At 39.4% G+C, this 24918-nt stretch overlaps 1 protein-coding gene across 8 annotated transcripts in view; it reads left to right on the top strand.

Moving 5' to 3' along the window:
• The window catches only part of APP (amyloid beta precursor protein), a 283850-nt gene that overhangs the window by 110638 nt on the left and 148294 nt on the right, over window positions 1-24918 (top strand). For all 8 annotated transcript variants that reach the window (XM_059065310.2, XM_059065309.2, XM_067034957.1 and 5 more), the window contains exons 4-5: window positions 2257-2369; window positions 4806-4999. In XM_059065310.2, coding sequence (XP_058921293.1) covers window positions 2257-2369; window positions 4806-4999 — 307 coding nt within the window. The remainder of the gene's footprint in view (window positions 1-2256; window positions 2370-4805; window positions 5000-24918) is intronic.

Genomic DNA, 24918 nt, shown 5'->3' with positions numbered 1-24918 from the left:
GTTTATCCCCTGTGATTTGCTTAGATTTTGATCTAAATATTATTTATTAAAACAAATACGTAGGGTTTCCCTGGTGGCGCAGTGGTTGAGAGTCCGCCTGCCGATGCAGGGGACACGGGTTCGTGCTCCGGTCCGGGAGGATCCCACATGCCGCGGAGCGGCTGGTCCCGTGAGCCGTGGCCGCTGAGCCTGCGCGTCCGGAGCCTGTGCTCCGCAACGGGAGAGGCCACGACAATGAGAGGCCCGTGTACCGCAAAAAACAAACAAACAAAAAAAACAACGTAAATATCATGAGACGTGCATGTTTGAGCTAGAAACAGACTAAAATTTAAGCGCCTTTATAGAAAGAGTTTTAAAGAACCCTTTTAGGGAATTCCCCAGTGGTCCAGTGGTTAGGACTCCGCACTTTCACTGCCAAGGGCCCGAGTTCAATCCCTGGTCAGAACTAAGATCCCACAAGCCCTTTTATATAAAGGGAATGAAAAGGTTTTTTTCTTCCCCTTCTTAGGACATTTATCTCTTTATGTAGCATTTCAGAAAATTTCATGTAATGGACTATGAAAGTAAAAAAATTGTTCTTATCTTTGCTAATATGTGGACAACTTGTATTCCTCGCTCCCTTGTAGTCGTTGCTTTAAATCTCTTCTTGCATGTCTTGCTTGAAGGAGTGCAGACCTTACACAGTGGTCTCCCTGCTTTCATGGTCTCACAACGCTAGTCCATCCTTCACTTGATTAAAGCGTTTACCTGAAAATCAAACTTGAGCACATCATTCTTGTTTAAAATATCCTTTGGCCTATGTTGCGTCCAAAATGGCATCTAAAACCTTAGACTCTAAAACTGGAGTCCACCATATTTCTCCAGTCTTATTTATTTCTGGACATTTTTTCCCACTTACCATGTGTTCCAGCCACAGTGAACTTCTGCCTCTTCTACAGATATGCTTTGTCCTTTATTCTTTGTTCGCACAGAAGGTTTCCTTTTGCCACCCTTCCAACCATCCATCCATCCATCCAATATGGTCATGTTTGCCAGCACTGGACCATGGATTGGGAATAGGGTGTTAAACGAGATAGACACTGTCCTTAACATCTGGCAGCTTCCCATTCATTTGCTACAGGTCACACTCCTGCTCATCCATTTAGACTCATCTCTAATGTTATTTCTATTTTGAGGTCTTTCCCAGCACAGCCAAGCAGATGCGTTCACTATGTTGGCCCATCACTTTATCCGTATTACAGCATTTAATTTCTTCATTCATCAAGACATTTATTGCCTCCTGTGTGCACAATCTACGCTGAAAGCTGGGGGTACTGTAGTGAACAAAGCAAATAAAAATTAAGCCCACAGCTTATACATTATGTTGTAATTATCCAACTTTCACCCTTATGAGAATGTGAATTCTTATAGGACTTTATGTATCAATAATATCTTTATATCTGAAGTACCAGCAATGCTAAAAATACTTTGCATGATATACAATTTAAAATGTAATATATATATATATATAGCAAAAGTCTAAGGAGTTTTCATAATTTAATTAAATTAAACTCTGTGTATATATGTGTATTGTATATAAACATATAATACATATATGTGTATTTGCTTCAGATTTTTTTTAAGAAGTGAAATTTTATAGATCTAGTTGAATTTCTCTGTTTTCCTCTGTGATTCCATACACTTGAAAAGTAACCATTACTTTAATTAAATTTCTTGATGATCAAAAAAAATAAATAAAAACACTAAGCATATATTAAAAATAATAATAATACACATATGTGTATATAGAGATTTTGTTTGTTTAGGAAGTAGAAAAATGCTAAATTTTCTATTAACTTACAAAGAGATTAGAATGTCCAAGAAAGAGGAGTGGACAATTATTTATTTTGATTCTTCTCAGTGATTGCCTAGGCAGTGTCAATCTGTCGTTTTTTAATCCTTGTTGCAATTGAATGGCAATTTTTTGTATGATTAATTTGCAGTCAGAGTTTCATACTAGTTAAGTTAAAATTTCACTTAAGACATGTAGGAAGTATTTTAACCATCAAGGTAATGTGGCAAGGAACTTGCCTGTTTAAGGAAGCAGGACTCAACATTCTAAAGGTACTAGTCTTTCCTGGATTGATTACTTCATCATTCTAAAAGCTGTGTAACCTCTCTGAAGTTCTTTCAGCCCGTCTTTCCTTGTTACTGTCACTGGGATAAGACCCTTGGGATGCAGACGGGATGACATGAAGCTGTTTTCCTTTCTTGCAGTTGGTGAGTTTGTAAGCGATGCCCTCCTCGTTCCCGACAAGTGCAAATTCTTACACCAAGAGAGGATGGATGTTTGTGAAACCCACCTTCACTGGCACACCGTTGCCAAAGAGGTACCAACCCATTCATTGTTTCTACTTTTAAAGTGAAGATTTCCTAGGAACTATGCACAGTGACATTTCAGAGGGTATTTGGAGGCAACAGTTGTCTTGATAAATATGTTTTTTAAATTATTATTGGTAAAAATAAGAGACTTCATGAATATTTTAAGAGGCTATCTTGAGGCAATAGCTGTGTTGATAAATAAGTTATTATTATTGAAAAAACATCCATGAGTATTTTATATTTAGATTTATGTCTATGCCATGTTTCATAATTTAGAAACTACAATTTTATACTCCCTATAAACCTTAAAACATACCTTTAAAATTTTTTTTAAAATTTAACTCTTGTTTTCTTTTGTCATATACCAAGTTTTTATAATTTAATCTTTTTCTCTATTATCTGTTTGGGAATACAGTGGTAGAACAATAGCTTGTCCTGTACCAACCTGAAAGCTCCAGTTAGAAATCTCAGTTTCTAAGTGGTGCCACCCAATTTTGTGTTCACCATGCCATGCTCCCACCTTCATTGATCCATAGTAGATGAGTCTATGGCACCAATTCTAAGCTTTGCTAACCCCTGCTTTTGGCAAAGCTGATAAGAGACATTAAAAAAATTAGCATACAATGACACCGTTGGGGGGGGGGCGTGCCACGTGGCTGGGGGGATTTTAGTTCCCCCACCAGGAATCAAACCCGGGCCCTCAGCAGTGGAAGCGCAGAGTCCTAACCACTGGACCACCAGGGAATTCCCCAAATGTCACTTTTTTTTTTTTTTTTTTTTTTGCGGTATGCGGGCCTCTCACTGTTGTGGCCTCTCCCGTTGCGGAGCACAGGCTCCGCGGCCATGGCTCACGGGCTTAGCTGCTCCGCGGCATGTGGGATCTTCCCGGACCAGGGCACGAACCCGTGTCTCCTGCATCCGCAGGCGGATTCTCAACCACTGCGCCACCAGGGAAGCCCCAAATGTCACTTTTTGATATTACTACCTTCAAAACTGCTTTGTCCCTTTGATACATTATGAGGTTTTTCTAGTAAATGTGTATAGTTTGTTTGTAATCGATCAGTCTCCTAGAAGTAGCCTACTTTATGTAGCTCAGTGGTTCTCGAATGGGGTCAGTTTTACTCCACATCCCTTCCCAGAAACATGAGCCAATGTCTGGAGACATTATTGGCTTAAGGGGTGGTACTACTGTCATTGGTGGCCAGAGGCCGGAGCTTCTGCTAAACATTCTTCAGTGAACAGGACTGCTTTTCCTCTCCCCTTGCCCTGAAGAATGATCTGGTCCAAAATGTCAGTGATACTGAGGTTGAGAAACCCTGATCTACCTTCATTTAAACATTGCATCATAGCCTTAACGCTGTTAGGCAGGAAATACCACTTGAGATCCAGCATTAATTTTGCCAACTAGGTAATTTAAAACCCAGTACCCATCTGATAACCTCATTTTTCATTTCTTCTTGAGTTTAAAAAAATTTGTTTTTCATTGCTAAGAAACAAAATGACTCTAATTCCTATGAGATCAAAATACACTCTGTAAAATTTCATTGTTTACCTATGTGTGTTGAATTATCCTCTGTCACCGCTGGATGCTTTCAAAGCTTTATGTTAATGTAAATGTGTGAGAATTTAGCCAATCCCAGGAAAGCAAAAGGATATTGAAGGAGAAAACTCTACTGACTTTAACTTCTGATTCATAGCAGAGGATAATTTCTTCTCTTCCCAGGAGGAAGAAGTGAGTTGGGGGGATATATGTGAAACTATCACTACTTCCTGATATGCTAATGAAGCCAGAAAGCACTGATTCTCTAATAACTATTCACAGTGCAGCCTCTTCTACATCTTAGCTCCCAATTAGTTTCTATTCTTATTTTTAATTAATTTCTATAGTATAACAACATATCCTTATTAAATAAGTAACAAAGTTAAAAATTAAGCATACCAAAAAAGCCTGTGCTGAAGACACTCTGTTATAAATCCCCTCAAAAAGCAAATGAGGGGCTTCCCTCGTGGCGCAGTGGTTGAGAGTCTGCCTGCTAATGCAGGGGACACGGGTTTGAGCCCTGGTCTGGGAGGATCCCACATGCCACGGAGCAACTAGGCCCGTGAGCCACAACTACTGAGCCTGCGTGTCTGGAGCCTGTGCTCTGCAACAAGAGAGGCCGCGATAGTGAGAGGCCCGCGCACCACAATGACGAGTGGCCCCCACTTGCCACAATTAGAGAAAGCCCTCGCACAGAAACGAAGACCCAACACAGCAAAAATAAATAAATTAATTAATAAACTCCTACCCCCAACATTTTCAAAAAAAAATAAAGCAAATGATTCTTTCCATTGTGAAATTCATTCTTGAAACACTGGGCCTGTGTGTTGTCATAATTGAGATTTTCTTACAATGAAGCACATCTATTGCAATACTCTCACTGTTTTCTCCTTACTTTTTGTAGACCTGTAGTGAGAAGAGTACCAACTTGCATGACTATGGCATGCTGCTGCCCTGTGGAATTGACAAGTTCAGAGGGGTGGAGTTTGTTTGTTGCCCACTGGCCGACGAAAGTGACAATATTGATGCAGCAGATGCAGAGGAGGATGACTCGGACGTCTGGTGGGGTGGAGCAGATACAGACTATGCAGATGGGAGGTAAGGTAGCCTTTATGTTAGTTCTTTTGTAGGTGCCAGAACATCTAGCATATGGTTTTGTTTCTTCTATAAATCTATCTCTCTTTCTGTTTCTCATTTAAATAATCTCTGCCCACTCCTATCAGATTTTGTTCTGATGGAAAAAAATCTAACCATGAGGTTCTGTTCTGGTTATGGCCTGCCATTTAATTTTAGTATAGTTGATCAGCCATCACTGAGATAATTTTAACTATTTTACTTTAATCTCAAGAGTTGGGTTCAAAATTCCACTGATATTATAATAGGTCACTGGTAGTACTACAGAGAATTGAGATCTGGGTGAGTGACATGGCATTTTGTTTTGGTCTGTAATTTAGAAATTTGCAGGGGGTATTTAGGGATCATTTCATCACTCATTAGCTAAATCTGAATTTTGTTAAGAAAGGTTTTGTTTTGTTTCTGTTATTGTGGGTTTTTGTTTTTTGTTTTTGTGAGGTTTTTGTGTTTTGTCATCTTTTCCTATATAAATGAACTCAGAGGCAAACTTAAACATTTGCTAAAGTTCTTTAACTGGGAGGGACCTTCAAGATGGCAGAGGAGTAAGACGTAGAGATCACCTTCCTCCCCACAAATACATCAGAAATACATCTACATGTGGAACAACTCCTAGAGAACACCTACTGAATGCTGGCACAAGACCTGAGACCTCCCAAAAGGCAAGAAACTCCCCATGTACCTGGGTAGGGCAAAAGAAAAAAAGAAAAAACAGAGACAAAAGAATAGGGACAGGACCTGCACCAGTGGGAGGGAGCTGTGAAGGAGGAAACGTTTCCACACACTAGGAAGCCCCTTCATGGGCGGAGACTGCGGGTGGCGGAGTGGGGGAGGCTTCAGAGCCACGGAGGAGGGCGCAACAACGGGGGTGCAGAGGGCAAAGCAGAGAGATTCCTGCACAGACAATCAGTGCTGACCAGCACTCACCAGCCAGAGACGCTTGTCTGCCCAGGCGCCTGGGCAGGTAGGAGCTGGGAGCTGAGGCTTGGGCTTCGGAGGTCAGATCCCAGGGAGAGGACTGGGGTTGGCTTTGTGAACACAGCCTGCAGGGGGATAGCGCGCCACAGCTAGCCAGGAGGGAGCCCAGGAAAAAGACTGGAACTGCCTAAGAGGCAAGAGACCATTGTTTTGGAGTGCGCGGTGAGAGGGGATTCAGAGCACCGCCTAAACGAGCTCCACAGACGGGCGCAGACCCCAGAGACGGGCATGAGACACTAAGGCTGCTGCTGAAGCCACCAAGAAGCCTCTGTGCGAGCACAGGTCACTCTCCACACCGCCCCTCCCGGGAGCCTGTGCAGCCCGCCACTGCCAGGGTCCCAGGATACAGGGACAACTTCCCCGGGAGAACACATGGTGCGCCTCAGGCTGGCGCAACATCATGCCAGCCTCTGCCACTGCAGGCTCGCCCCACATTCTGTACCCCTCCCTCCCCCCGGCCTGAGTGAGTCAGACCCACTAATCAGCTGTTCCTGTAACCCCATCCTGTCTGGGTGGAGAACAGATGCCCTCACGTGACCTACACACAGAGGCAGAGCCAAATCCAAAGCTGAACCCCAGGAGATGTGCGAACAAAGAAGAGAAAGGGAAATCTCTCCCAGCAGCCTCAGGAGCAGTGGATTAAATCTCCACAATCAAATTGATGTACCCTGCATCTGTGGAATACCTAAGTAGACAACGAATCATCCCAAAACTGAGGCAGTGGACTTTGGGAGCAACTATAAATGGGATTTACTTTCTGTATCTAATTAGTTTCTGGTTTTATGTTTATCTTAGTTTAGTATTTAGATCTTATTATCATTGGTAGATTTGTCTATTGATTTGGTTGCCCTCTTCCTTTTTATTTTATATATATATATTTTTTTCCTTTTCCTCTTTTTGCAAGCATGTGTGTGTATTTTTGTATGATTTTGTCTGTACAGCTTTGCTTTTACCATTAGTTCTAGGATTCTGTCTGTCCATTTTCTTTTTTTTTTTTTAAGTATAGTTTTTAGCCCTTGTTATCATTGGTGGATTTGTTTCTTAGTTTGGTTGCTCTCTTCTTTCTTACCTGTTTTTTTAATCTTTAATATATTTTTTTTTATTTTAAGAACTTTATTTTACTTTTTTCTTTCTTTCTTTATTCTTTTTCTCCCTTTTCTTCTGAGCCATGTGACTGACAGGGTCTTGGTGCTTTGGCTGGGTGTCAGACCCGAGCCTCTGAGGTGGGAGAGGTGAGTTCAGGACATTGGTCAACCAGAGACCTCCCGGCTGCACATAATATCAAACAGTGAAACCTCTCTCAGAGCTCTCCATATCAATGCTAAGACCCAGCTCCACTCAATGACCAGCAAGCTACAGTACTCAACACCCTATGGCAAACAACTAGCAAGACAGAACACAACCCCACCCATTATCAGAGAGGGTGCCTAAAATCATAATAAGGTCACAGACACCCCAAAACATACCACCAGATGCCATTCTGCCTGCCAGAAAGACACAATCCAGCCTCATACACCAGAACACAGGCACCAGTCCCCTCCACCAGAAAGTCAACACAACCCAATGAATCAACCTTACACACTGGGGGCAGACACCAAAAACAACGTGAACTACGAACCTGCAGCCTGCAAAAAGAAGACCCCAAACATAATAAGTTAAGCAAAATGAGAAGACCGAGAAATACATAGCAGATGAAGGAGCAAGGTAAAAATCCACCAGACCAAAAAATGAAGAGGAAATAGGCAACCTACCTGAAAAAGAATTCAGAGTAATGATAGTAAATATGATCCAAAATCTTGGAAATAGAATGGAGAAAATACAAGAAACATTTAACAAGGACCTAGAAGAACTAAAGAGCAAACAAACAATCATGAACAACACAAAAGGAATCAGTAGCAGAATAACTGAGACAGAAAACGGATAAGTGACCTGGAGATAAAATAGTGAAAATAACTACTGCAGAGCAGAATAAAGAAGAAAGAATGAAAAGAGTTGAGGACAGTCTCAGAAACCTCTGGGACAACATTAAACGCGCCAATATTCAAATTATAGGTGTCCCACAAGAAGAAGAGAAAAAGAAAGGGACTGAGAAAATACTTGGAGAGATTATCGTTGAAAACTTCTCTAATATGGGAAAGGAAATAATCCACCACTTTCACCAATGGACAGACAATCCAAAATGAAAATAAATAAGGACACACAGGCTTTAAATAATACATTACACAAGATAGACTTAATTGATATTTATAGAACATTCCATCCAAAAACAACAGAATACACTTTATTCTCAAGTGCTCATGTAACATTCTCCAGGTTAGATCATATCTTGGGTCACAAATCAAGCCTTGGTAAATTTAAGAAAATTGAAATCATATCAAGTATCTTTTCCAACCACAATGCTGAGAGACTAGATATCAGTTACAGGAAAAAAATCTGTAAAAAATAGAAACACATGGAGGCTAAACAATACACTGCTAAATAACCAAGAGATCACTGAAGAAATCAAAGAGGGAATCAAAAAATACCTAGAGACAAATGACAATGAAAATATGATGACCCAAAACCTATGGGATGCAGCAAAAGCAGTTCTAAGAGGGAAGTTGGTAGCGATACAATCCTACCTCAAGAAACAAGAAAAATCTCCAATAAACAACCTAACCTTACACCTAAAGCAACTGGAGAAAGAAGAACAAAAAAACCCAGAGTTACCAGAAGGAAAGAAATCATGAAGATCAGCTCAGAAATAAATGAAGTAATGATAGCAAAGATCAATAAAACTAAAATCTGGTTCTTTCAGAAGATAAACAAAATTGATAAACCATTAGCCAGACTCATCAAAAAAAAAGAGAGAAGACTTAAATCAATAGAATTAGAAATGAAAAAGGAGAAGTAACAATGGACCCTGCAGAAATACAAATGATCATGAGAGATTACTACAAGCAGCTCTATGCCAATAAAATGGACAACCTGAAGGAAGTGGACAAATTCTTAGAAAAGCACAACTTTCCAAGACTGAACCAGGAAGAAATAGAACATGTAAACAGACCAATCACAAACACTGAAATTGAGACTGTGATTAAAAATCTTCCAACAATTTTTTACAGAACTAGAACAAAAAATTTCACAATTTGTATGGAAACACAAAAGACCCTGAATAGCCAAAGCAATCTTGAGAACGAGAAATGGAGCTGGAGGAATTAGGCTCCCTGACTTCAGACTCTACTACAAGGCTACAGTAATCAAGACAATATGGTACTGGCACAAAAACAGAAATATAGATCAATGGAACAGGATAGAGAGCCCAGAGATAAACCCACACACATATGGTCACCTTATCTTTGATAAAGGAGGGAAGGATATACAGTGGAGAGAAAAGACAGCCTCTTCAATAAGTGGTGCTGGGAAAACTGGACAGCTACATGTAAAAGTATGAAATTAGAACAATCCCTAACACCACACACAAAAATAAACTCAAAATGGGTTAAAGACCTAAATGTAAGGCCAGACACTATCAAACTCTTAGAGGAAAACATAGGCAGAACACTATACGACATAAATCACAGCAAGATCCTTTTTGACCCATCTCCTAGAGAAATGGAAATAAAAACACAAATAAACAAATGGGACCTAATGAAACTTAAAAGCTTTTGCACAGCAAAGGATACCATAAACAAGACCAAAAGACAACCCTCAGAATGGGAGAAAATATTTGCAAATGAAGCAACTGACAAAGGATTAATTTCCAAAATTTATAAGCAACTCATGCAGCTCAATAACAAAAAAACAAACAACCCAATCCAAAAATGGGCAGAAGAACTAAATAGACATTTCTCCAAAGAAGATATACAGATTGCTAACAAACACATGAAAGAATGCTCAACCTCATTAATCATTAGAGAAATGCAAATCAAAACTACAATGAGATATCATCTCACACCGGTCAGATTGGCCATCATCAAAAACTCTAGAAACAATAAATGCTGGAGAGGGTGTGGAGAAAAGGGAACCCTCTTGCACTGCTGGTGGGAATGTAAATTGATACAGCCGCTATGGAGAACAGTATGGAGGTTCCTTAAAAAACTACAAATAGAACTACCATACGACCCAGCAATCCCACTACTGGGCATATACCCTGAGAAAACCATAATTCAGAAAGACTCATGTACCAAAATGTTCATTGCAGCTCTATTTACAATAGCCAGGACATGGAAGTAACCTAAGTGTCCATCAACAGATGAATGGATAAAGAAGATGTGGCACATATATACAATGGAATATTACTCAGCCATAAAAAGGAATGAAACTGAGTTATTTATAATGAGGTGGATGGACCTGGAGTCTGTCATACAGAGTGAAGTAAGTCAAAAGGAGAAAAACAAATACCGTATGCTAACACATATATATGGACTCTAAGGGAAAAAAATGTCATGAAGAGATTAGTGGTAGGACGGGAATAAAACACAGACTTACTCGAGCATGGACTTGAGGATATGGGGAGGGGGAAGGGTGGGATGTGACGAAGTGAGAGAGTGGCAGGGACATATATACACTATCAAATGTAAATTAGATAGCTAGTGGGAAGCTGCTGCATAGCACAGGGAGATCACCTCTGTGCTTTGTGACCACCTAGAGGGGTGGGATAGGGAGGGTGGGAGATAGGGTGATGCAAGAGGGAAGAGATATGGGAACATATTTATATGTATAACTGATTCAGTTTGTTGTAAAGGAAAAACTAACACACTATTGTAAAACAATTATACTCCAATAAAGATGTTAAAAAAAAAAAAAAATCTTCCAGCAAACAAAAGACCAGGACCAGATGGCTTCACAGGCGAATTCTATCAAACATTTAAAGAAGAGCTAACACCTATCCTTCTCAAACTCTTCCAAAACATATCAGAGGAACACTCCCAAACTCATTCTATGAGGCCACCATCACCCTGATACCAAAACCAGACAAAGATGTCACAAAAAAAGAAAACTACAGGCCAGTATCTGTGATGAACATAGATGAAAAAATCCTCAACAAAATACTAGCAAATAGAATCCAAAAGCACATTAAAATGATCATATATCATGATCACGTGGGGTTTATCCCAGGAATGCAAGTATTCTTCAATATACATAAATCAATCAATGTGATAAACCATATTAACTAACTGAAGGAGAAAAACCATATGATCATCTCAATAGCTCCAGAAAAAGCTTTAGACAAAATTTGAACAGCCATTTATGATAAAAACCCTCCAGAACGTATGCATAGAGGGAACTTACCTCAACATAATAAAGGCCATATATGACAAACCCATCCTTCTTAATGGTGAAAAACTGAAACCATTTGCACTAAGATCAAGAACAAGACTAGGTTGCCCACTCTCACCACTGTAATTCAACAGTTTTGGAAATTGTAGCCACAGCGATCAGAGAGAAAAAGAAATAAGAGAAATCCAAATCGGAAAAGAAGAAGTAAAACTGTCTCTGTTACTATACATAGAGTATTCTAAAGATGCTACCAGAAAACTACTAGAGCTAATCAATGAATTTGGTAGAGTAGCAAGATACAAAATTAATGCACAGAAATCTCTTGCATTCCTGTACACTAATGATGAGAAATCTGAAAGAGAAATTAAGGAAACACTCCCATTTACCATTGCAACAAAAAGGATAAAATACCTAGGAAAAAACCTACCTAAGAGTACAAAAGACCTGTATGCAGAAAAGTATAAGACACTCATGAAAGAAATTACAAATGATACAAACGGAGGGAGAGTTGTACCATTTTCTTGGATTGGAGGAATCAACATTGTGAAAATGACTCTACTACCCAAAGCAATCTACTGATTCAGTGCAAGCCCTATCAAACTACTAATCACATTTTTCAGAGAGCTAGAACAAAAAATTTCAAAATTTGTATGGAAACACAAGTGACCCCGAATAGCCTAAGCAATCTTGAGAAAGAAAAGCAGAGCTGGAGGAATCAGGCTCCCTGACTTCAGACTCTACTACAAAGCTACAGTAATCAAGATAGTATGGTACTGGCACAAAAACAGAAATATAGATCAATGGAACAGGATAGAAAGCCTTGAATTTAACCCACTCACATATGGTCACCTTATTTTTGATAAAGGAGGCAAGAATATACAATGGAGAAAAGACAGTCTCTTCAATAAGTGGTGCTGGGAAAACTAGACAGCTACGTGTAAAAGGATGAAAGTAGAACAATCCCTAACACCATACACAAAAATAAACTCAAAATGGATGAAAGACCTAAATATAAGGCCAGACACTATAAAACTCTTAGAGGAAAACATAGGCAGAGCACTCTGACATAAATCACAGCAAGATCCTTTTTGACCCACCTCCTAGAGAAATAGAAATAAAACCAAAAATAAACTAGTGGGACCTAATGAAACTTAAAAGCTTTTGCACAGGAAAGGAAACCATAAATAAGATGAAAAGACAACCCTCAGAATGGAAGAAAATATTTGCAAACGAAGCAACTGACAAAGGATTAATCTCCAAAATTTACATGCAGCTCATGCAGCTCAATATCAAAAAGACAAACAGCCCAGTCCAAAAATGGGCAGAAGACTTAGACATTCTTCCAAAGAAGATATACAGATTGCCAACAAACACATGAAAGAATGCTCAGCATCATTAATCATTAGAGAAATCCAAGTCAAAACTACAATGAGATATCATCTCACACCGGTCAGAATGGCCATCATCAAAATATCTACAAACAGTAAATGCTGGAGAGGGTGTGGAGAAAAGGGAACTCTCCTGCACTGTTGGTGGGAATGTAAATTGATACAGCCACTATGGAGAACGGTATGGAGGTTCCTTAAAAAACTAGAAATAGAACCACCATACGACCCAGCAATCCCACTACTGGGCATATATCCTGAGAAAACCATAATTCAAAAAGAGTCATGTACCACAGTGTTTATTGCACTCTATTTACAATAGCCAGGACATGGAAGCAACCTAAGTGTCCACCAACAGATGAATGGATAAAGAAGGTGTGGCACATATATACAATGGAATATTACTCAGCCATAAAAAGAAACGAAATTCAGTTATTTGTAGTGAGGTGGATGGACCTAGAGTCTGTCATACAGCATGAAGTAAGTCAGAAAGAGAAAAACAAATACCATATGCTCACACAAATATATATGGAATCTAAAAAAAAAAAAAAAGGTTCTGAAGAACCTAGGGACAGGACAGGAATAAAGACACAGATGTGGAGAATTCACTTGAGGACACGGGGAGGGGGAAAGTTAAGCTGGGACGAAGTGAGAGAGTGTCATGGACATATATACACAACCAAATATAAAATAGATAGCTAGTGGGAAGCAGCCACATAGCACAGGTGCTTTGTGTCCACCTAGAGGGGTGGGATACGAGGGTGGGAGGTAGACACGAGGGAAGAGATATGGGGATATTTGTATACGTATAGCTGATTCACTTTGTTATAAAGCAGAAACTATCACACCATAGTAAAGCAATTATACTCCAATAAAGATGTTAAAAGAAAAAGTTCTTTGTCTGGTTTTGTGATTTTTAAGAAATATATTTTCACCTCTTTTTCTTTGGAATCTTAATCCCATAACTTATAGAGTCTTTTTTTTTTTTAATTAAAGGCAAACATTTATATTCAGATCATAAAATTATAAAATCAGCAACTTTTGGTTAGAAAGGCCACCTGGTTCAGCCATCAGTTTCATCCTGTCTTCATCCCCTAAAGGTGATGATGACATATCACTTCACTTTTTCCTTCTGTATTTTCTCAGATGTTCCCTAGTGTTACAGATTTCCAAATAAAACATTAAATATGAATTGTAAGACTTATAATAATTAATATAAAGTGTTCTGATTTTTATATAGTCACGCACAGATTTTTAATAACATTTTGTAGAATTTTAAAAACAATTTTACAGAAGTATAATATTTTACAAATATATAAGAATCTTTGTACCCTGAGGTACCCTAGTTTTCATTTCTTTTTCTTTTTTTTTTTTTTTTGCGGTATGCGGGCCTCTCACTGTTGTGGCCTCTCCCGTTGCGGAGCACAGGCTCCGGACGCACAGGCTCAGCGGCCATGGCTCACGGGCTTAGTTGCTCCGCGGCATGTGGGATCTTCCCGGACCAGGGCACGAACCCGTGTCTCCTGCATTGGCAGGCGGACTCTCAACCACTGCGCCACCAGGGAAGCCCTTCATTTCTTATCAGTTAATAATGCAGGCTTCTCTGGTGGCTCTTGCCCAATATTATCACGAGTCTCTTATTGTTTGTTAAGCTCTTTTGTGTTTCTTCTGTACGCGGTTTAGAAAAATTGAGTTTAATGTAGCAAACAGAAAGCTAAACAAACAAATTCTAAAGATCGGGCAAAAGTTAACTGTATGTTTACAATATTTCTTTATGTTTCTAAGAGATGAAAGTTAAATAGTATAAATTCTTCTTCTGCCGTGGCAGGAAACGTCAGTGAGAGCAGGACTGGCCAGTGGGAAATCTTCTGAGCATTGCATTCTGGTCCATGGCTGGTCCCCTCACCTGTGTTCCACGTGCCACGTGTAGAAATGTCCATTGGTTTGGATTTCATTGCCACTTTGTCTAAAAGTTGGAGTTGCTTACTTATTATTATTTTTATAGCTTTTTCATATTATTCGTCAGTCATATGTGGATTTGAACGTTTAAGGGTGACTTCTTGAAATGATTTTTGTCTTGTTACCGGGGCTCTTACTATATGATGTCAATGCAGTCAGTATTAAAGAGGAAATTTGAGGTTGTTCAGCCATTTTCTTTATTCCGGTCTGTTGGATACTTGATCACTTGTTACTGAATTGACTCCATACTTAGTAAACAACCCAAATAATGGTGAGTAAACCAAGTTCCATGACTGCTGTTAAAATCGTATGGAGCTAGCTGTGTAATAACCCTGTATCAAGGTGAGTTACCGGCCATTCATGATGATCTATATACGAGGGACTTTTATAATTAAAAATGGGTATTTGTGCTTTACCTGAGAGTGACAGACTTTTGTCAGGCCCTTCTCCCCAATTCACATATCTTTTGTGTCTTTTAAAACCTACCTTTTATTGGGAATAGATTTCAATGTGTCTTGATCTTTTCCTCCTACACTCCTTCCAACTTACTGACCTAATTGAAAGCATTACTAACATCATATCTTATGAAATCGTTCTCAGTGGCCCTTTCTTTTCCTACACCCTGTCTCACCATTCCTGGAAAGAGACCCACACGGCTTCCCATTCTGGCCTCAATTCCCTCACTTATTTATTACCATCAGTCAGTAACTGTACCTTCTTTTATACCCATGTCTCTGGTTATGCGACTACTATATGCCTTCTTTGTTACAATCACCAAACTGTAGGACACTAGTATACTGTTTTTTAACACTTTTTTTTTTCTTTTGACTTATTGCATTACCTATTACTCGGGCAACTACACAGTTTGTTATTCAAACCAAGTTTGATACTAGGACCACAGTCTTAACTAAAGGACTTAGACAAAACCAGGCCATATGGTCACCTTGCCTATTTCTGTTTTCAGTTATATCACTGTTCAAATTGACATTCAGTTGAAACGTAGCTGGCTTTTCATAGTCACCTTCATTTAGGTGCCATTTCTGCTGTCTGCAACAGTCTTCCATTGAACTCTGGCATCACCATCACTAAGAAATGCTGCACCTACACGGTTTCCAGATTCAACAGTACTCTCTAAATATGATTTTCTGATCTTAGACCTACAACACTAATTATGTCCTACTGATTTCACCCTTCCCTCATAATAATCACCTCCCCAATTCAGGCTTTTAGTCCGTTATCCTCTTTCTTTATTTGGTTCTTTCTGACCAGGATGGACCCAATGGATAACCGTTTTTACGTATTCATTTGAATATCCTGGACTTACTGATACCCTTCACATCTTCTAAAGATATTTTTCATCAGTCCTCCATATTTGGGAAAAATTAATTTCTCCCTTTAAGTGCTTCATAGTTTTCTAAGGTTGATGTATCATGTCATATAACCCCACCAGTTAATTCCATTTCTTATTCATGCTGTAACATCAGCTGGGATCTTAATGTTACTGGATACACCGAATTATCACTATTTGATGACCTATCACCTTCCACATAGCAATTGATCCAAGCCAACTCCATTCTCCTTGGTTCCTAATATCACTCTCCTTCATGCTCCTCAAATGACCCCTTCACAGTCATCGGTCATCCATTGTGAATTTCTGCATCGTGGTACCTGCGATTGGGTAGGTGCTTGGTACATGTTTGTTGAATAAATTAGTGAATTTTCTCCGCTACCTCAACATCTCTTTTTACCTTCCTCCATCTCTTGGTTCCCCATCATCCCTTTTATGATTATGTTACATCTGCATACTTGATCACCTCCACTTCCTGTCTTGGATTTTTAAAAATTTATTCAAGATTAATTTTTAGAGTAATTTTAGGTTTACAGCAAAATTGAACAGAAGGTACAGAGATTTCCCGTATACCCCCTGCCCCCACACGTGCATAGCCTCCCCCATCGTCAATATCGCCACCAGCGTGGTACATGTGTTAACAGTCAATGAACCTGCATTGACCCATCATTTTCACCCAAAGTCCATAGTTCACTTCTGATATTGTAGAAATGGGTTTGGACAAATGTGTGATGACATGCATCTATCATTCTAAGTGTCATACAGAGTATTTTCACTAAAAATCCTCTGTGTTCCACCTATTCGTTTCTCCCAACCTCACAAACCCTGGCAACCACTGAGTTTTTTATTGTCTTCATAGTTTAACCTTTTCCAGAATATCATATAGTTGAAATTATACAGTATGTAGCCCTTTCTTGTTATGTTCTTCTACTTACTAATAAGCATTTAAGGTTCCTCCATGTCTTTTCATGGCTTGATAGCTCATTTCTTTTTAGTGAGGAGTAATATTCCATTGTCTGGATCTACATACACAGTTTATTTATCCATTCATCTACTGAAGGACACCTTTGTTGCTTCCAAGTTTTGGCAATTAGGAGTAAACATCTGTGTGCAGGTTTTTGTGTGACTAAGTTTTCAACTCCTTTGAGTAAATATTAAGGAGCTCAGTCACTGGATCACATGGTAAGAGTCTGTTTAGTTTTATAAGAAACCAACAAACTGTCTAACAAGTGGCTGTACCATTCTGCCTTCCCACCAACAATAAATGAGAGCTTCTGTTGCTCTACATCCTTGTCAGCATTTGGTGTCATCAGTGTGCTGGATTTGGGCCATTCTATTAGGTGTGTAGTGGTATGTCACTGTTTTAATTTGCATTTCCCTGGTTATATATGATGTGGAGTATCTTTTCATATGTTTATTTGCCATCCACATAGCCATTCTTTTATTTTCAGTCTCCCTTGTCATTTGCTCCTTCACCTCTACCTGCAACCGTGCTATTTTCCCGAACTGCCACTTCCTGACCATCATTTACCTCCTACTAGACTGACTTCACTGATTAATCCTTACTACATCAACGCCTTATTTTGTTCTGTTACCCTTGTACTTTCTTGTGTTCTTATAGGACCTTGACTTCTATTCCCATCCCTTGGAATTCATTCTTCTTGCCCCACAAGCCTTTGCTTACTCTTTTTTCAGGAATACTCCATGCCTTAGTAATGTTTCTATTCTGCATTTTCAATCCTATTGACACTTGCTGGGAAACAGTGATGGTTCCTGCTGTCTATAGAAAAGTCTAACTTCCCCAGAAGGGCATTTAGAACTCTCATTACTTGGCTCCAGCCTGCGTTTTAGCCTTACACTAAAATTTGGGGGTTTCATTTGCCTTAAATGAAACCCCCAAACCCTTGGCCATTTCTTTCTCTGAGCTTTTGTTTTCACTTCTCTGCCCCTTTTGAAAATGTATTTCTTTTTTGTCAAATGGTGTTAATGTACCACAAAGACATTTGTCAATTCTGAGTTGCTACATCTTATCAGGATGTGTAAAATCTGATGTATTTTTTTTTAATAGGCAGTGTATTAGAGTTACTGCTAGATAGCTTTGACCTTTTTTTTTTTTTTGGCTGCATTGGATCTTTGTTGCTGCATGTGGGCTTTCTCTAGTTGAGGCGAGCTGGGGCTACTCGTCATTGTGGTGCGTGAGCTTCTTGTTGCAGTGGCTTCTCTTGTTGCGGAGCACAGGCTCTAGGCACGCGGGCTTCAGTAGTTGTGGCTCGTGGGCTCTAGAGCGCAGGCTCAGTACTTGTGGTTCACGGGCTTAGTTGCTCCGCTGCATGTGGGATCTTCCCAGACCAGGGCTTGAACCCGTGTCCCCTGCATTGACCAGGGCTTGAACCCGTGTCCACTGTGCCACCAGGGAAGCCCAAATCCTATGTATTTTTTAATGCTCTCCCCAAAAGACACCTCCTTTACAAGTTTTCTCCAACTTCCCCATGAAATACTCTTTCTTCTCCTACCCTTGCTCTTCCTTTGTATTCTTTTATTTATACTGCGATTTCTCTTCCAATTAAATGTCATCATTTCTCCTTTTATCTGCTAGAATTCAAGCTGCAGATTATGTGCCAGATATATTTTGCACATTGGTCTTTAAGAAATATTGACCAAATTGAATTGTATATTTTTTTTAATTTTTCATAGCTTTTGGTAATGATTTTGTGGTCCATAAATGGATGTTACAGAATCTCTTGTATTTTAGCTCAGATCTATCCCATAGAAATATAATATGAGCTACATAATGTACTTTTTACACTTTCTAATAGCCACTGTCAAAATAGTAAAAAGAAACTGGTGAATTAATTTTAATAACATTTTATTTAATCCAGTATATTCAAAATATTATTTCAACATGTAACCAATATGAAATAATTATCTATGAGATACTTCACAATCTTTTTCGTTTGTTTCTTTCATACAAGGTCCTCAAAGTTAGCACATATTTTACACCTACAGACCATCTCATTGTCATTTGTCACATTTCATGTGCTCAGTAGTCACATGTAGCTAGTGGTATTGGTCATTTGGTCACTGTAGCTCTGGATGCTTAAAATTTCTAATCACTCTTTATTTTCCATTCAGATGAAAGGTTTATACACCCAGTAATACATTCTAAGGTTGAACTAGGAATTTTTATTTTATTTATTTATTTATTTATTTTAATTTTTTTTGCGGTACGCGGGCCTCTCACTGTTGTGGCCTCTCCCGTTGCGGAGCACAGGCTCCGGACGCGCAGGCTCGGCAGCCATGGCTCACGGGCCCAGCCGCTCCGCGGCATGTGCGATCTTCCCGGACCGGGGCACGAACCCGTGTCCCCTGCATCGGCAGGTGGACTCTCAACCACTGCGCCACCAGGGAAGCCTGGAATTTTTATTTTTTTTGTAACTTGATTTTTTAAGATTCAAAGACATACAGAGGGCCAACAGACACATGAAAAGATACTCAACATTGATAATTATCAGAGAAATGCAAATCAAAACTACAAAAACGTATCACCTCACACCAGTCAGAATGGCCATCATTAAAAAGTCTACAAATAAATGCTGGAGAGAGTGTGGATAGAAGGAAACCCTCCTACACTGTTGGTTGGAATATAAACTTGTGCAGCCACTATGGAAAACAGTATGGAGTTTTCTTTAAAAACTAAAAATAAAACTACCATATGATCCAGCAGTCCCAATCCTGGGCATATATCCAGAGAAAACTCTAATTTGAAAAGATACATGCACCCCAGTGTTCACTGAAGCCCTGTTTACGACATGGAAGCAACCTAAATGTCCCTCAACAGATGAATGGATAAAGAAGATGTGGGGTGTGTGTGTGTGTGTGTGTGTGTGTGTGTGTGTGTGTGTGTATCCACATATATATATGTGAATATATATATACACATATGTATATACACACAATAGAATTTTACTCAGTTATAAAAAAGAATGAAATAATGCCATTTGCAGCAACATGGGTGGACCCAGAGATTATCATACTAAGTGGAGTAAGGTAGAGAATGACAGATATCATATGATATCACTTACCTGTGCAATCTAAAATATGTTACAAGTAAACTTATTTACAAAACAGAAACAGACTCACAGACACAGAAAACAAACTTATGGTTACCAAAGGGGAAAGGGGAGAGGGATAAATTGGGATTAGCAAATACAAACAACTGTGTATAAAATATCAATAGATGAACAACAAGGTCCTACTGTATAGCACAGGGAATGATATTCAATATCTTGTAATAATGGAAAAGAATATGAAAAAGAATATACATATGTATAACTGAATCACTTTGCTGTACACTAGAAACTAGCACAACATTGTAAATCAACTATATTTCAGTTTTCAAAATAAAAGTTTTTTAAAAAGAAAGATAAATTAGAACTGGAAAAAAACGTAAAATAATTGTTTTGAACTTAATGTAATTAGGACATCAAGTCACTTGCATCATAGACCGTGTTTTTCTGTTAGCCCTGCAGGCATGTATGCCTTGTTTCTCATCTGGCAAAGCCAGTTGACAGAGGGAAAGAGGTATTGCATCACTGACCCACACACAAGGTGGGCTCCTGCCGCTGGTGGGTGCCTGGTTCCAGAAACAAGCCTGCCTTTTGACACTGGAAATGTAGAATCAGAGTAAGAATTTAACACATCCTGCTTGAGAGGTCCTTAGGGGACACTATATGACACTTCTTGAAGAGGGGAAAAGAAAGCGGAGCTCTGCTCCTCCAAAATGAAATTTGATCCACAGCTTAATGAACTTTGTTGATTGGTAGGTAATGAGATTTCTTGTGGAAGGAGATGAGTGTTTTCCTATTGGTAATGAGGCATTTCGAGAAACATTCTTTATAGGATGAGCTCTATTTTATGAACTCATTGAAAAAGAGGTAAGTCTTTTAAAAGATTGAGTAGAAACAAATCAGTCACTGTTCCCAAAATTTACTTGTAAATAACTCAGTGTTTATTTCTCCGGTATTGTAGTGATTAAGTTCTCAGGCCACCTCAAAATACCTAGTTATGTGATCAGTAATGCAGCTTAGTATACAGATTCCAGCCACCTTGGGTAAGAATTTTTCCATGGGAAAATTCATTGGAAAACTAACGTGTAAAGACCAATCACATATCCAGTCTAACCTTGGGAGTAAGGGCTTGGAGGGTGAGTTTTCCCCCACCTGGAACTGCAAAATCTGACTGAAACCACATAATCCACAGAGGATGATGAATTTGTAACACAGATGACTTAAAGGAAGACCCTCTAATTCTTTTATAACAGCACATTGCCTCTAGGGAGTATGTCATTACATTTTTTTCAAAACGGAATCTCTAAGGATACAGCTTCTTGTTTTTAAAGTTGCAGGCAGGGCTTCCCTGGTGGCGCAGTGGTTGAGAGTCCGCCTGCCGATGCAGGAGACACGGGTTCGTGCCCCGGTCCGGGAGGATCCCACATGCCGCGGAGCGGCTGGGCCCGTGAGCCATGGCCGCTGGGCCTGCGCGTCCGGAGCCTGTGCTCCGCGACGGAGGAGGCCACGGCAGTGAGAGGCCCGCATACCACACAAAAAAATAAATAAATAAAAAATAAAGTTGCAGGCATTAGTGAGAATGTGCTGACAGGTAACCTGATATATATATTCCTGGATAATTAGATGATATATTTTTCTTTTCCCTTTTAATTAAAAAAAGAGTCATTAAGATAGATTCAGATGAGTGATTGTTTGTAACCGCATCTCACCATGCCCTGCTTTAAGGCTGTATTTTGTAGCTCAGGAGAGTTTTTTGTTGTTGTTTTTTTTTTTTTTTTTTTTTTTGTAGTACATGGGCCTCTCACTGTTGTGGCCTCTCCCGTTGCGGAGCACAGGCTCCGGACGCGCAGGCCCAGCGGCCATGGCTCACGGGCCCAGCCGCTCCGCGGCATGTGGGATCTTCCCGGACCGGGGCACGAACCCGTGTCCCCTGCATCGGCAGGCGGACTCTCAACCACTGCGCCACCAGGGAAGCCCTAGGAGTGTTTTCTTTAGTTGAAGGTTTCCTCAGTAGTGTGTGCGCACGTGGGAACATGTAACACCTTACGATGCTCACTGAGCCCAGTCAGCTGAATCAGTTCCGGTGACGCCTTGCCCTGCACTGTACTTGAAAAGCCCGTCCACCATCGTTGGCTCTCTGGGTACAGTGGGCCCTTTTTATTATTATAGTTTTTATATTTTTAAATTACTTTACAGATGATTTACAAAAACAAGAATAAAGGGATGGTGAGCAATAACTTCATTTAGAAATTTTAATAAGAATTAATATAGTAAATATCTTAATTTAAATTAAAATTTAAATACAGTTAAGCCAGGGGCTTCTCTGGCAGTCCAGTGGTTAAGACTTCACCTTCCAATGCAGGGGGTACGGGTTCGATCCCTGGTCAGGGAGCTAAGATCCCACATGCCTCGTGGCCAAAACATAAAACAGAAGCCACGTTGTAACAAATTCAATAAAGACTTTAAAAATGGTCCACATCTAAATAAATAAATAAATACAGTTAAGCCAGATTTTTATTTCATCTTTTCCTGGTTTTGAAGGTAAGGATTTCTGAAACGGGCAGTATCCTTTGAATAAAACTAGCAGCTAATCATCTGCCATGCATGAACCTGAACTGTAACCATCTTACAAATACTGATTCCAGGTTCAAATACATCTCTGTTCAGTTCTAGCCTCGTACTTCTTAGTCGTTTTCTTGCACTTGCATTTTCTCTTGATAATTGTAAAAAAAAAAAAAAAAATCAACACTTCAGACACTTTAAGAGCTCATAATTTTGTTGGAGAGAAAACACCTATCTTCTGTCCATAACTGCAAAATATTTTCAAGTTAGGATTTATAAACACCCATGAGAATCATTAATCCAGTCCTTTTTTTTTTTTTTTTTTTTTTTCTGTACACGGGCCTCTCACTGTTGTGGCCTCTCCCGTTGCAGAGCACAGGCTCCGGACGCGCAGGCTCAGCGGCCGTGGCTCACGGGCCCAGCCGCTCTGCGGCATGTGGGATCTTCCCGGACCGGGGCACGAACCCGTGTCCCCTGCATCGGCAGGCGGACTCTCAACCACTGCGCCACCAGGGAAGCCCCAGTCCTTTTTTTATTCATTTTACATTTGTTCTTTACTTCTCATTGCTTTTTAGATACTCCTGCATTTGGTATTTGTCTACTTCTAAAGTATATCAAAAATATTCTGTTGCACAAACATCATACAATTTGTTGCACATACATCACAAAGGAGGAAAGAATACTGTCACACATGTTTTTAGCAATAGTTTCTGCTTTTGTTGCAAAATACTGAATAACGTCATCCAATGACTAACTAGATGAGAATACCATATTTTCTTTTTGTTCTTAGAAATGCATTGCTCAGGGCTTCCTTGGGGGCGCAGTGGTTGAGAGTCCGCCTGCCGATGCAGCAGACACGGGTTCGTGCCCCGGTCCGGGAAGATCCCACATGCCGCGGAGCGGCTGGGCCCGTGAGCCATGGCCGCTGAGCCTGCGCGTCCGGAGCCTGTGCTCCGCAGCGGGAGAGGCCACAGCAGTGAGAGGCCCGCGTACCGCAAAAAAAAAAAAAAAACCAAAAAATGCATTGCTCAATTTGCAGTTCTTGAGCTTGAGAAAATTCATCTAGGGCATCATCATCTGAAGACTCATGGTCTGAGGTTTTGCTTATGTGATCAATTTTAGTCATTTTCTGATTTGTTTAATAATTGTGAAATATCTCCTGTAAATTTTCTCCTATTTGGCAATGTGGAAAATGAAAATTTTTGATTTTCGCTTGTATTCAGGGAATGTCTCTAGACTTATTTTATTCCTTCTTGAAAGATGATGCAGTATTTGGGGGACACAGTAATAAAGCTGTGACAATTCCCCTCTTGCATCATCCTTCTAGGTAATTCCTTTATTCTTTTATTTTCATGTTGTTTGGTCTTCCTTAACACAGTGGGAAATAATTAGTGAGTAATGATGAAATAATTCTTGGGATGATAAAAATAAGAAAATTGCAGAAAAAAATGTCTTAAGCATCAAAAAAGTTCCAGTTGAGTGATATGGTAATTAGAAGATAGAATGAGTTTTATTCCATTTGAAAAAAATATTTTAAGAAAAAAATATTTTAAGAAAGTGTAAAAGTTAGAATTATTGACCCTTAGAAGTAGATACAACTGCTCAAAATGAAACTTAAAATGTAAAATTGTGTCCAGTGGACCCTGGTAGCATTCCAAGGGTCATCAAGAGTTTACATTTATTATGAGACCTGTGTGACTTTATTAAACACTTGACCTAATTTTCTACAAGCCAGGTACTCAACAAATATTTGAGTTGAATTGAATTGACATTCAGGTTAAACGCATACACAGACATAATTGGTATCTCAAGGTTAAGGTAACTGGGCTTTAAAACAAAAGCTTCCAAGGAATATCATTGCAGACATGCAAGAATTAAGAGAAATTGCATCAGGAGTCTCTAAAGCTAGAAATATTGGGGAAAAAAATACTAAGGCCTTTAGGAACATTTATTACAACCGCTTAGCACCCTTACTGTAGTTACTCATAGAATATCTTTCCATTGCTTCAAAAAGTAAAATAAAATAGAATAAAATGAAATTAAATTGGAGTTGTAAATGAAGGTAAGATTCATCTTTATTTGAACTTTTGGATAAAAGTCCATTCTTAAAGTGGCTTTCTTATTTGAACCAGCAAGCATTTTTTGTTCCCTAGTGTCACATTGGAGCTCTTTATTAAAAACATGAGTAGGCAAAAATTTCAGGAAGTACAAGTTATAGTCGTGAGACCATCTCACCTCCCTTAGCTGTTGGCAAGCACTGTGTGATTTTAAAAATGAGTAAACAGACATTGGTTTAGAGCAATGGTTGTCAACTGGGGGCGATTT

Source organism: Kogia breviceps, chromosome 5, assembly GCF_026419965.1.
Source record: "Kogia breviceps isolate mKogBre1 chromosome 5, mKogBre1 haplotype 1, whole genome shotgun sequence".
Lineage (NCBI taxonomy): Eukaryota > Metazoa > Chordata > Mammalia > Artiodactyla > Physeteridae > Kogia > Kogia breviceps.
Note: the sequence above shows the minus strand (reverse complement) of the source record. Positions and strands in the feature narration are given on the sequence as shown.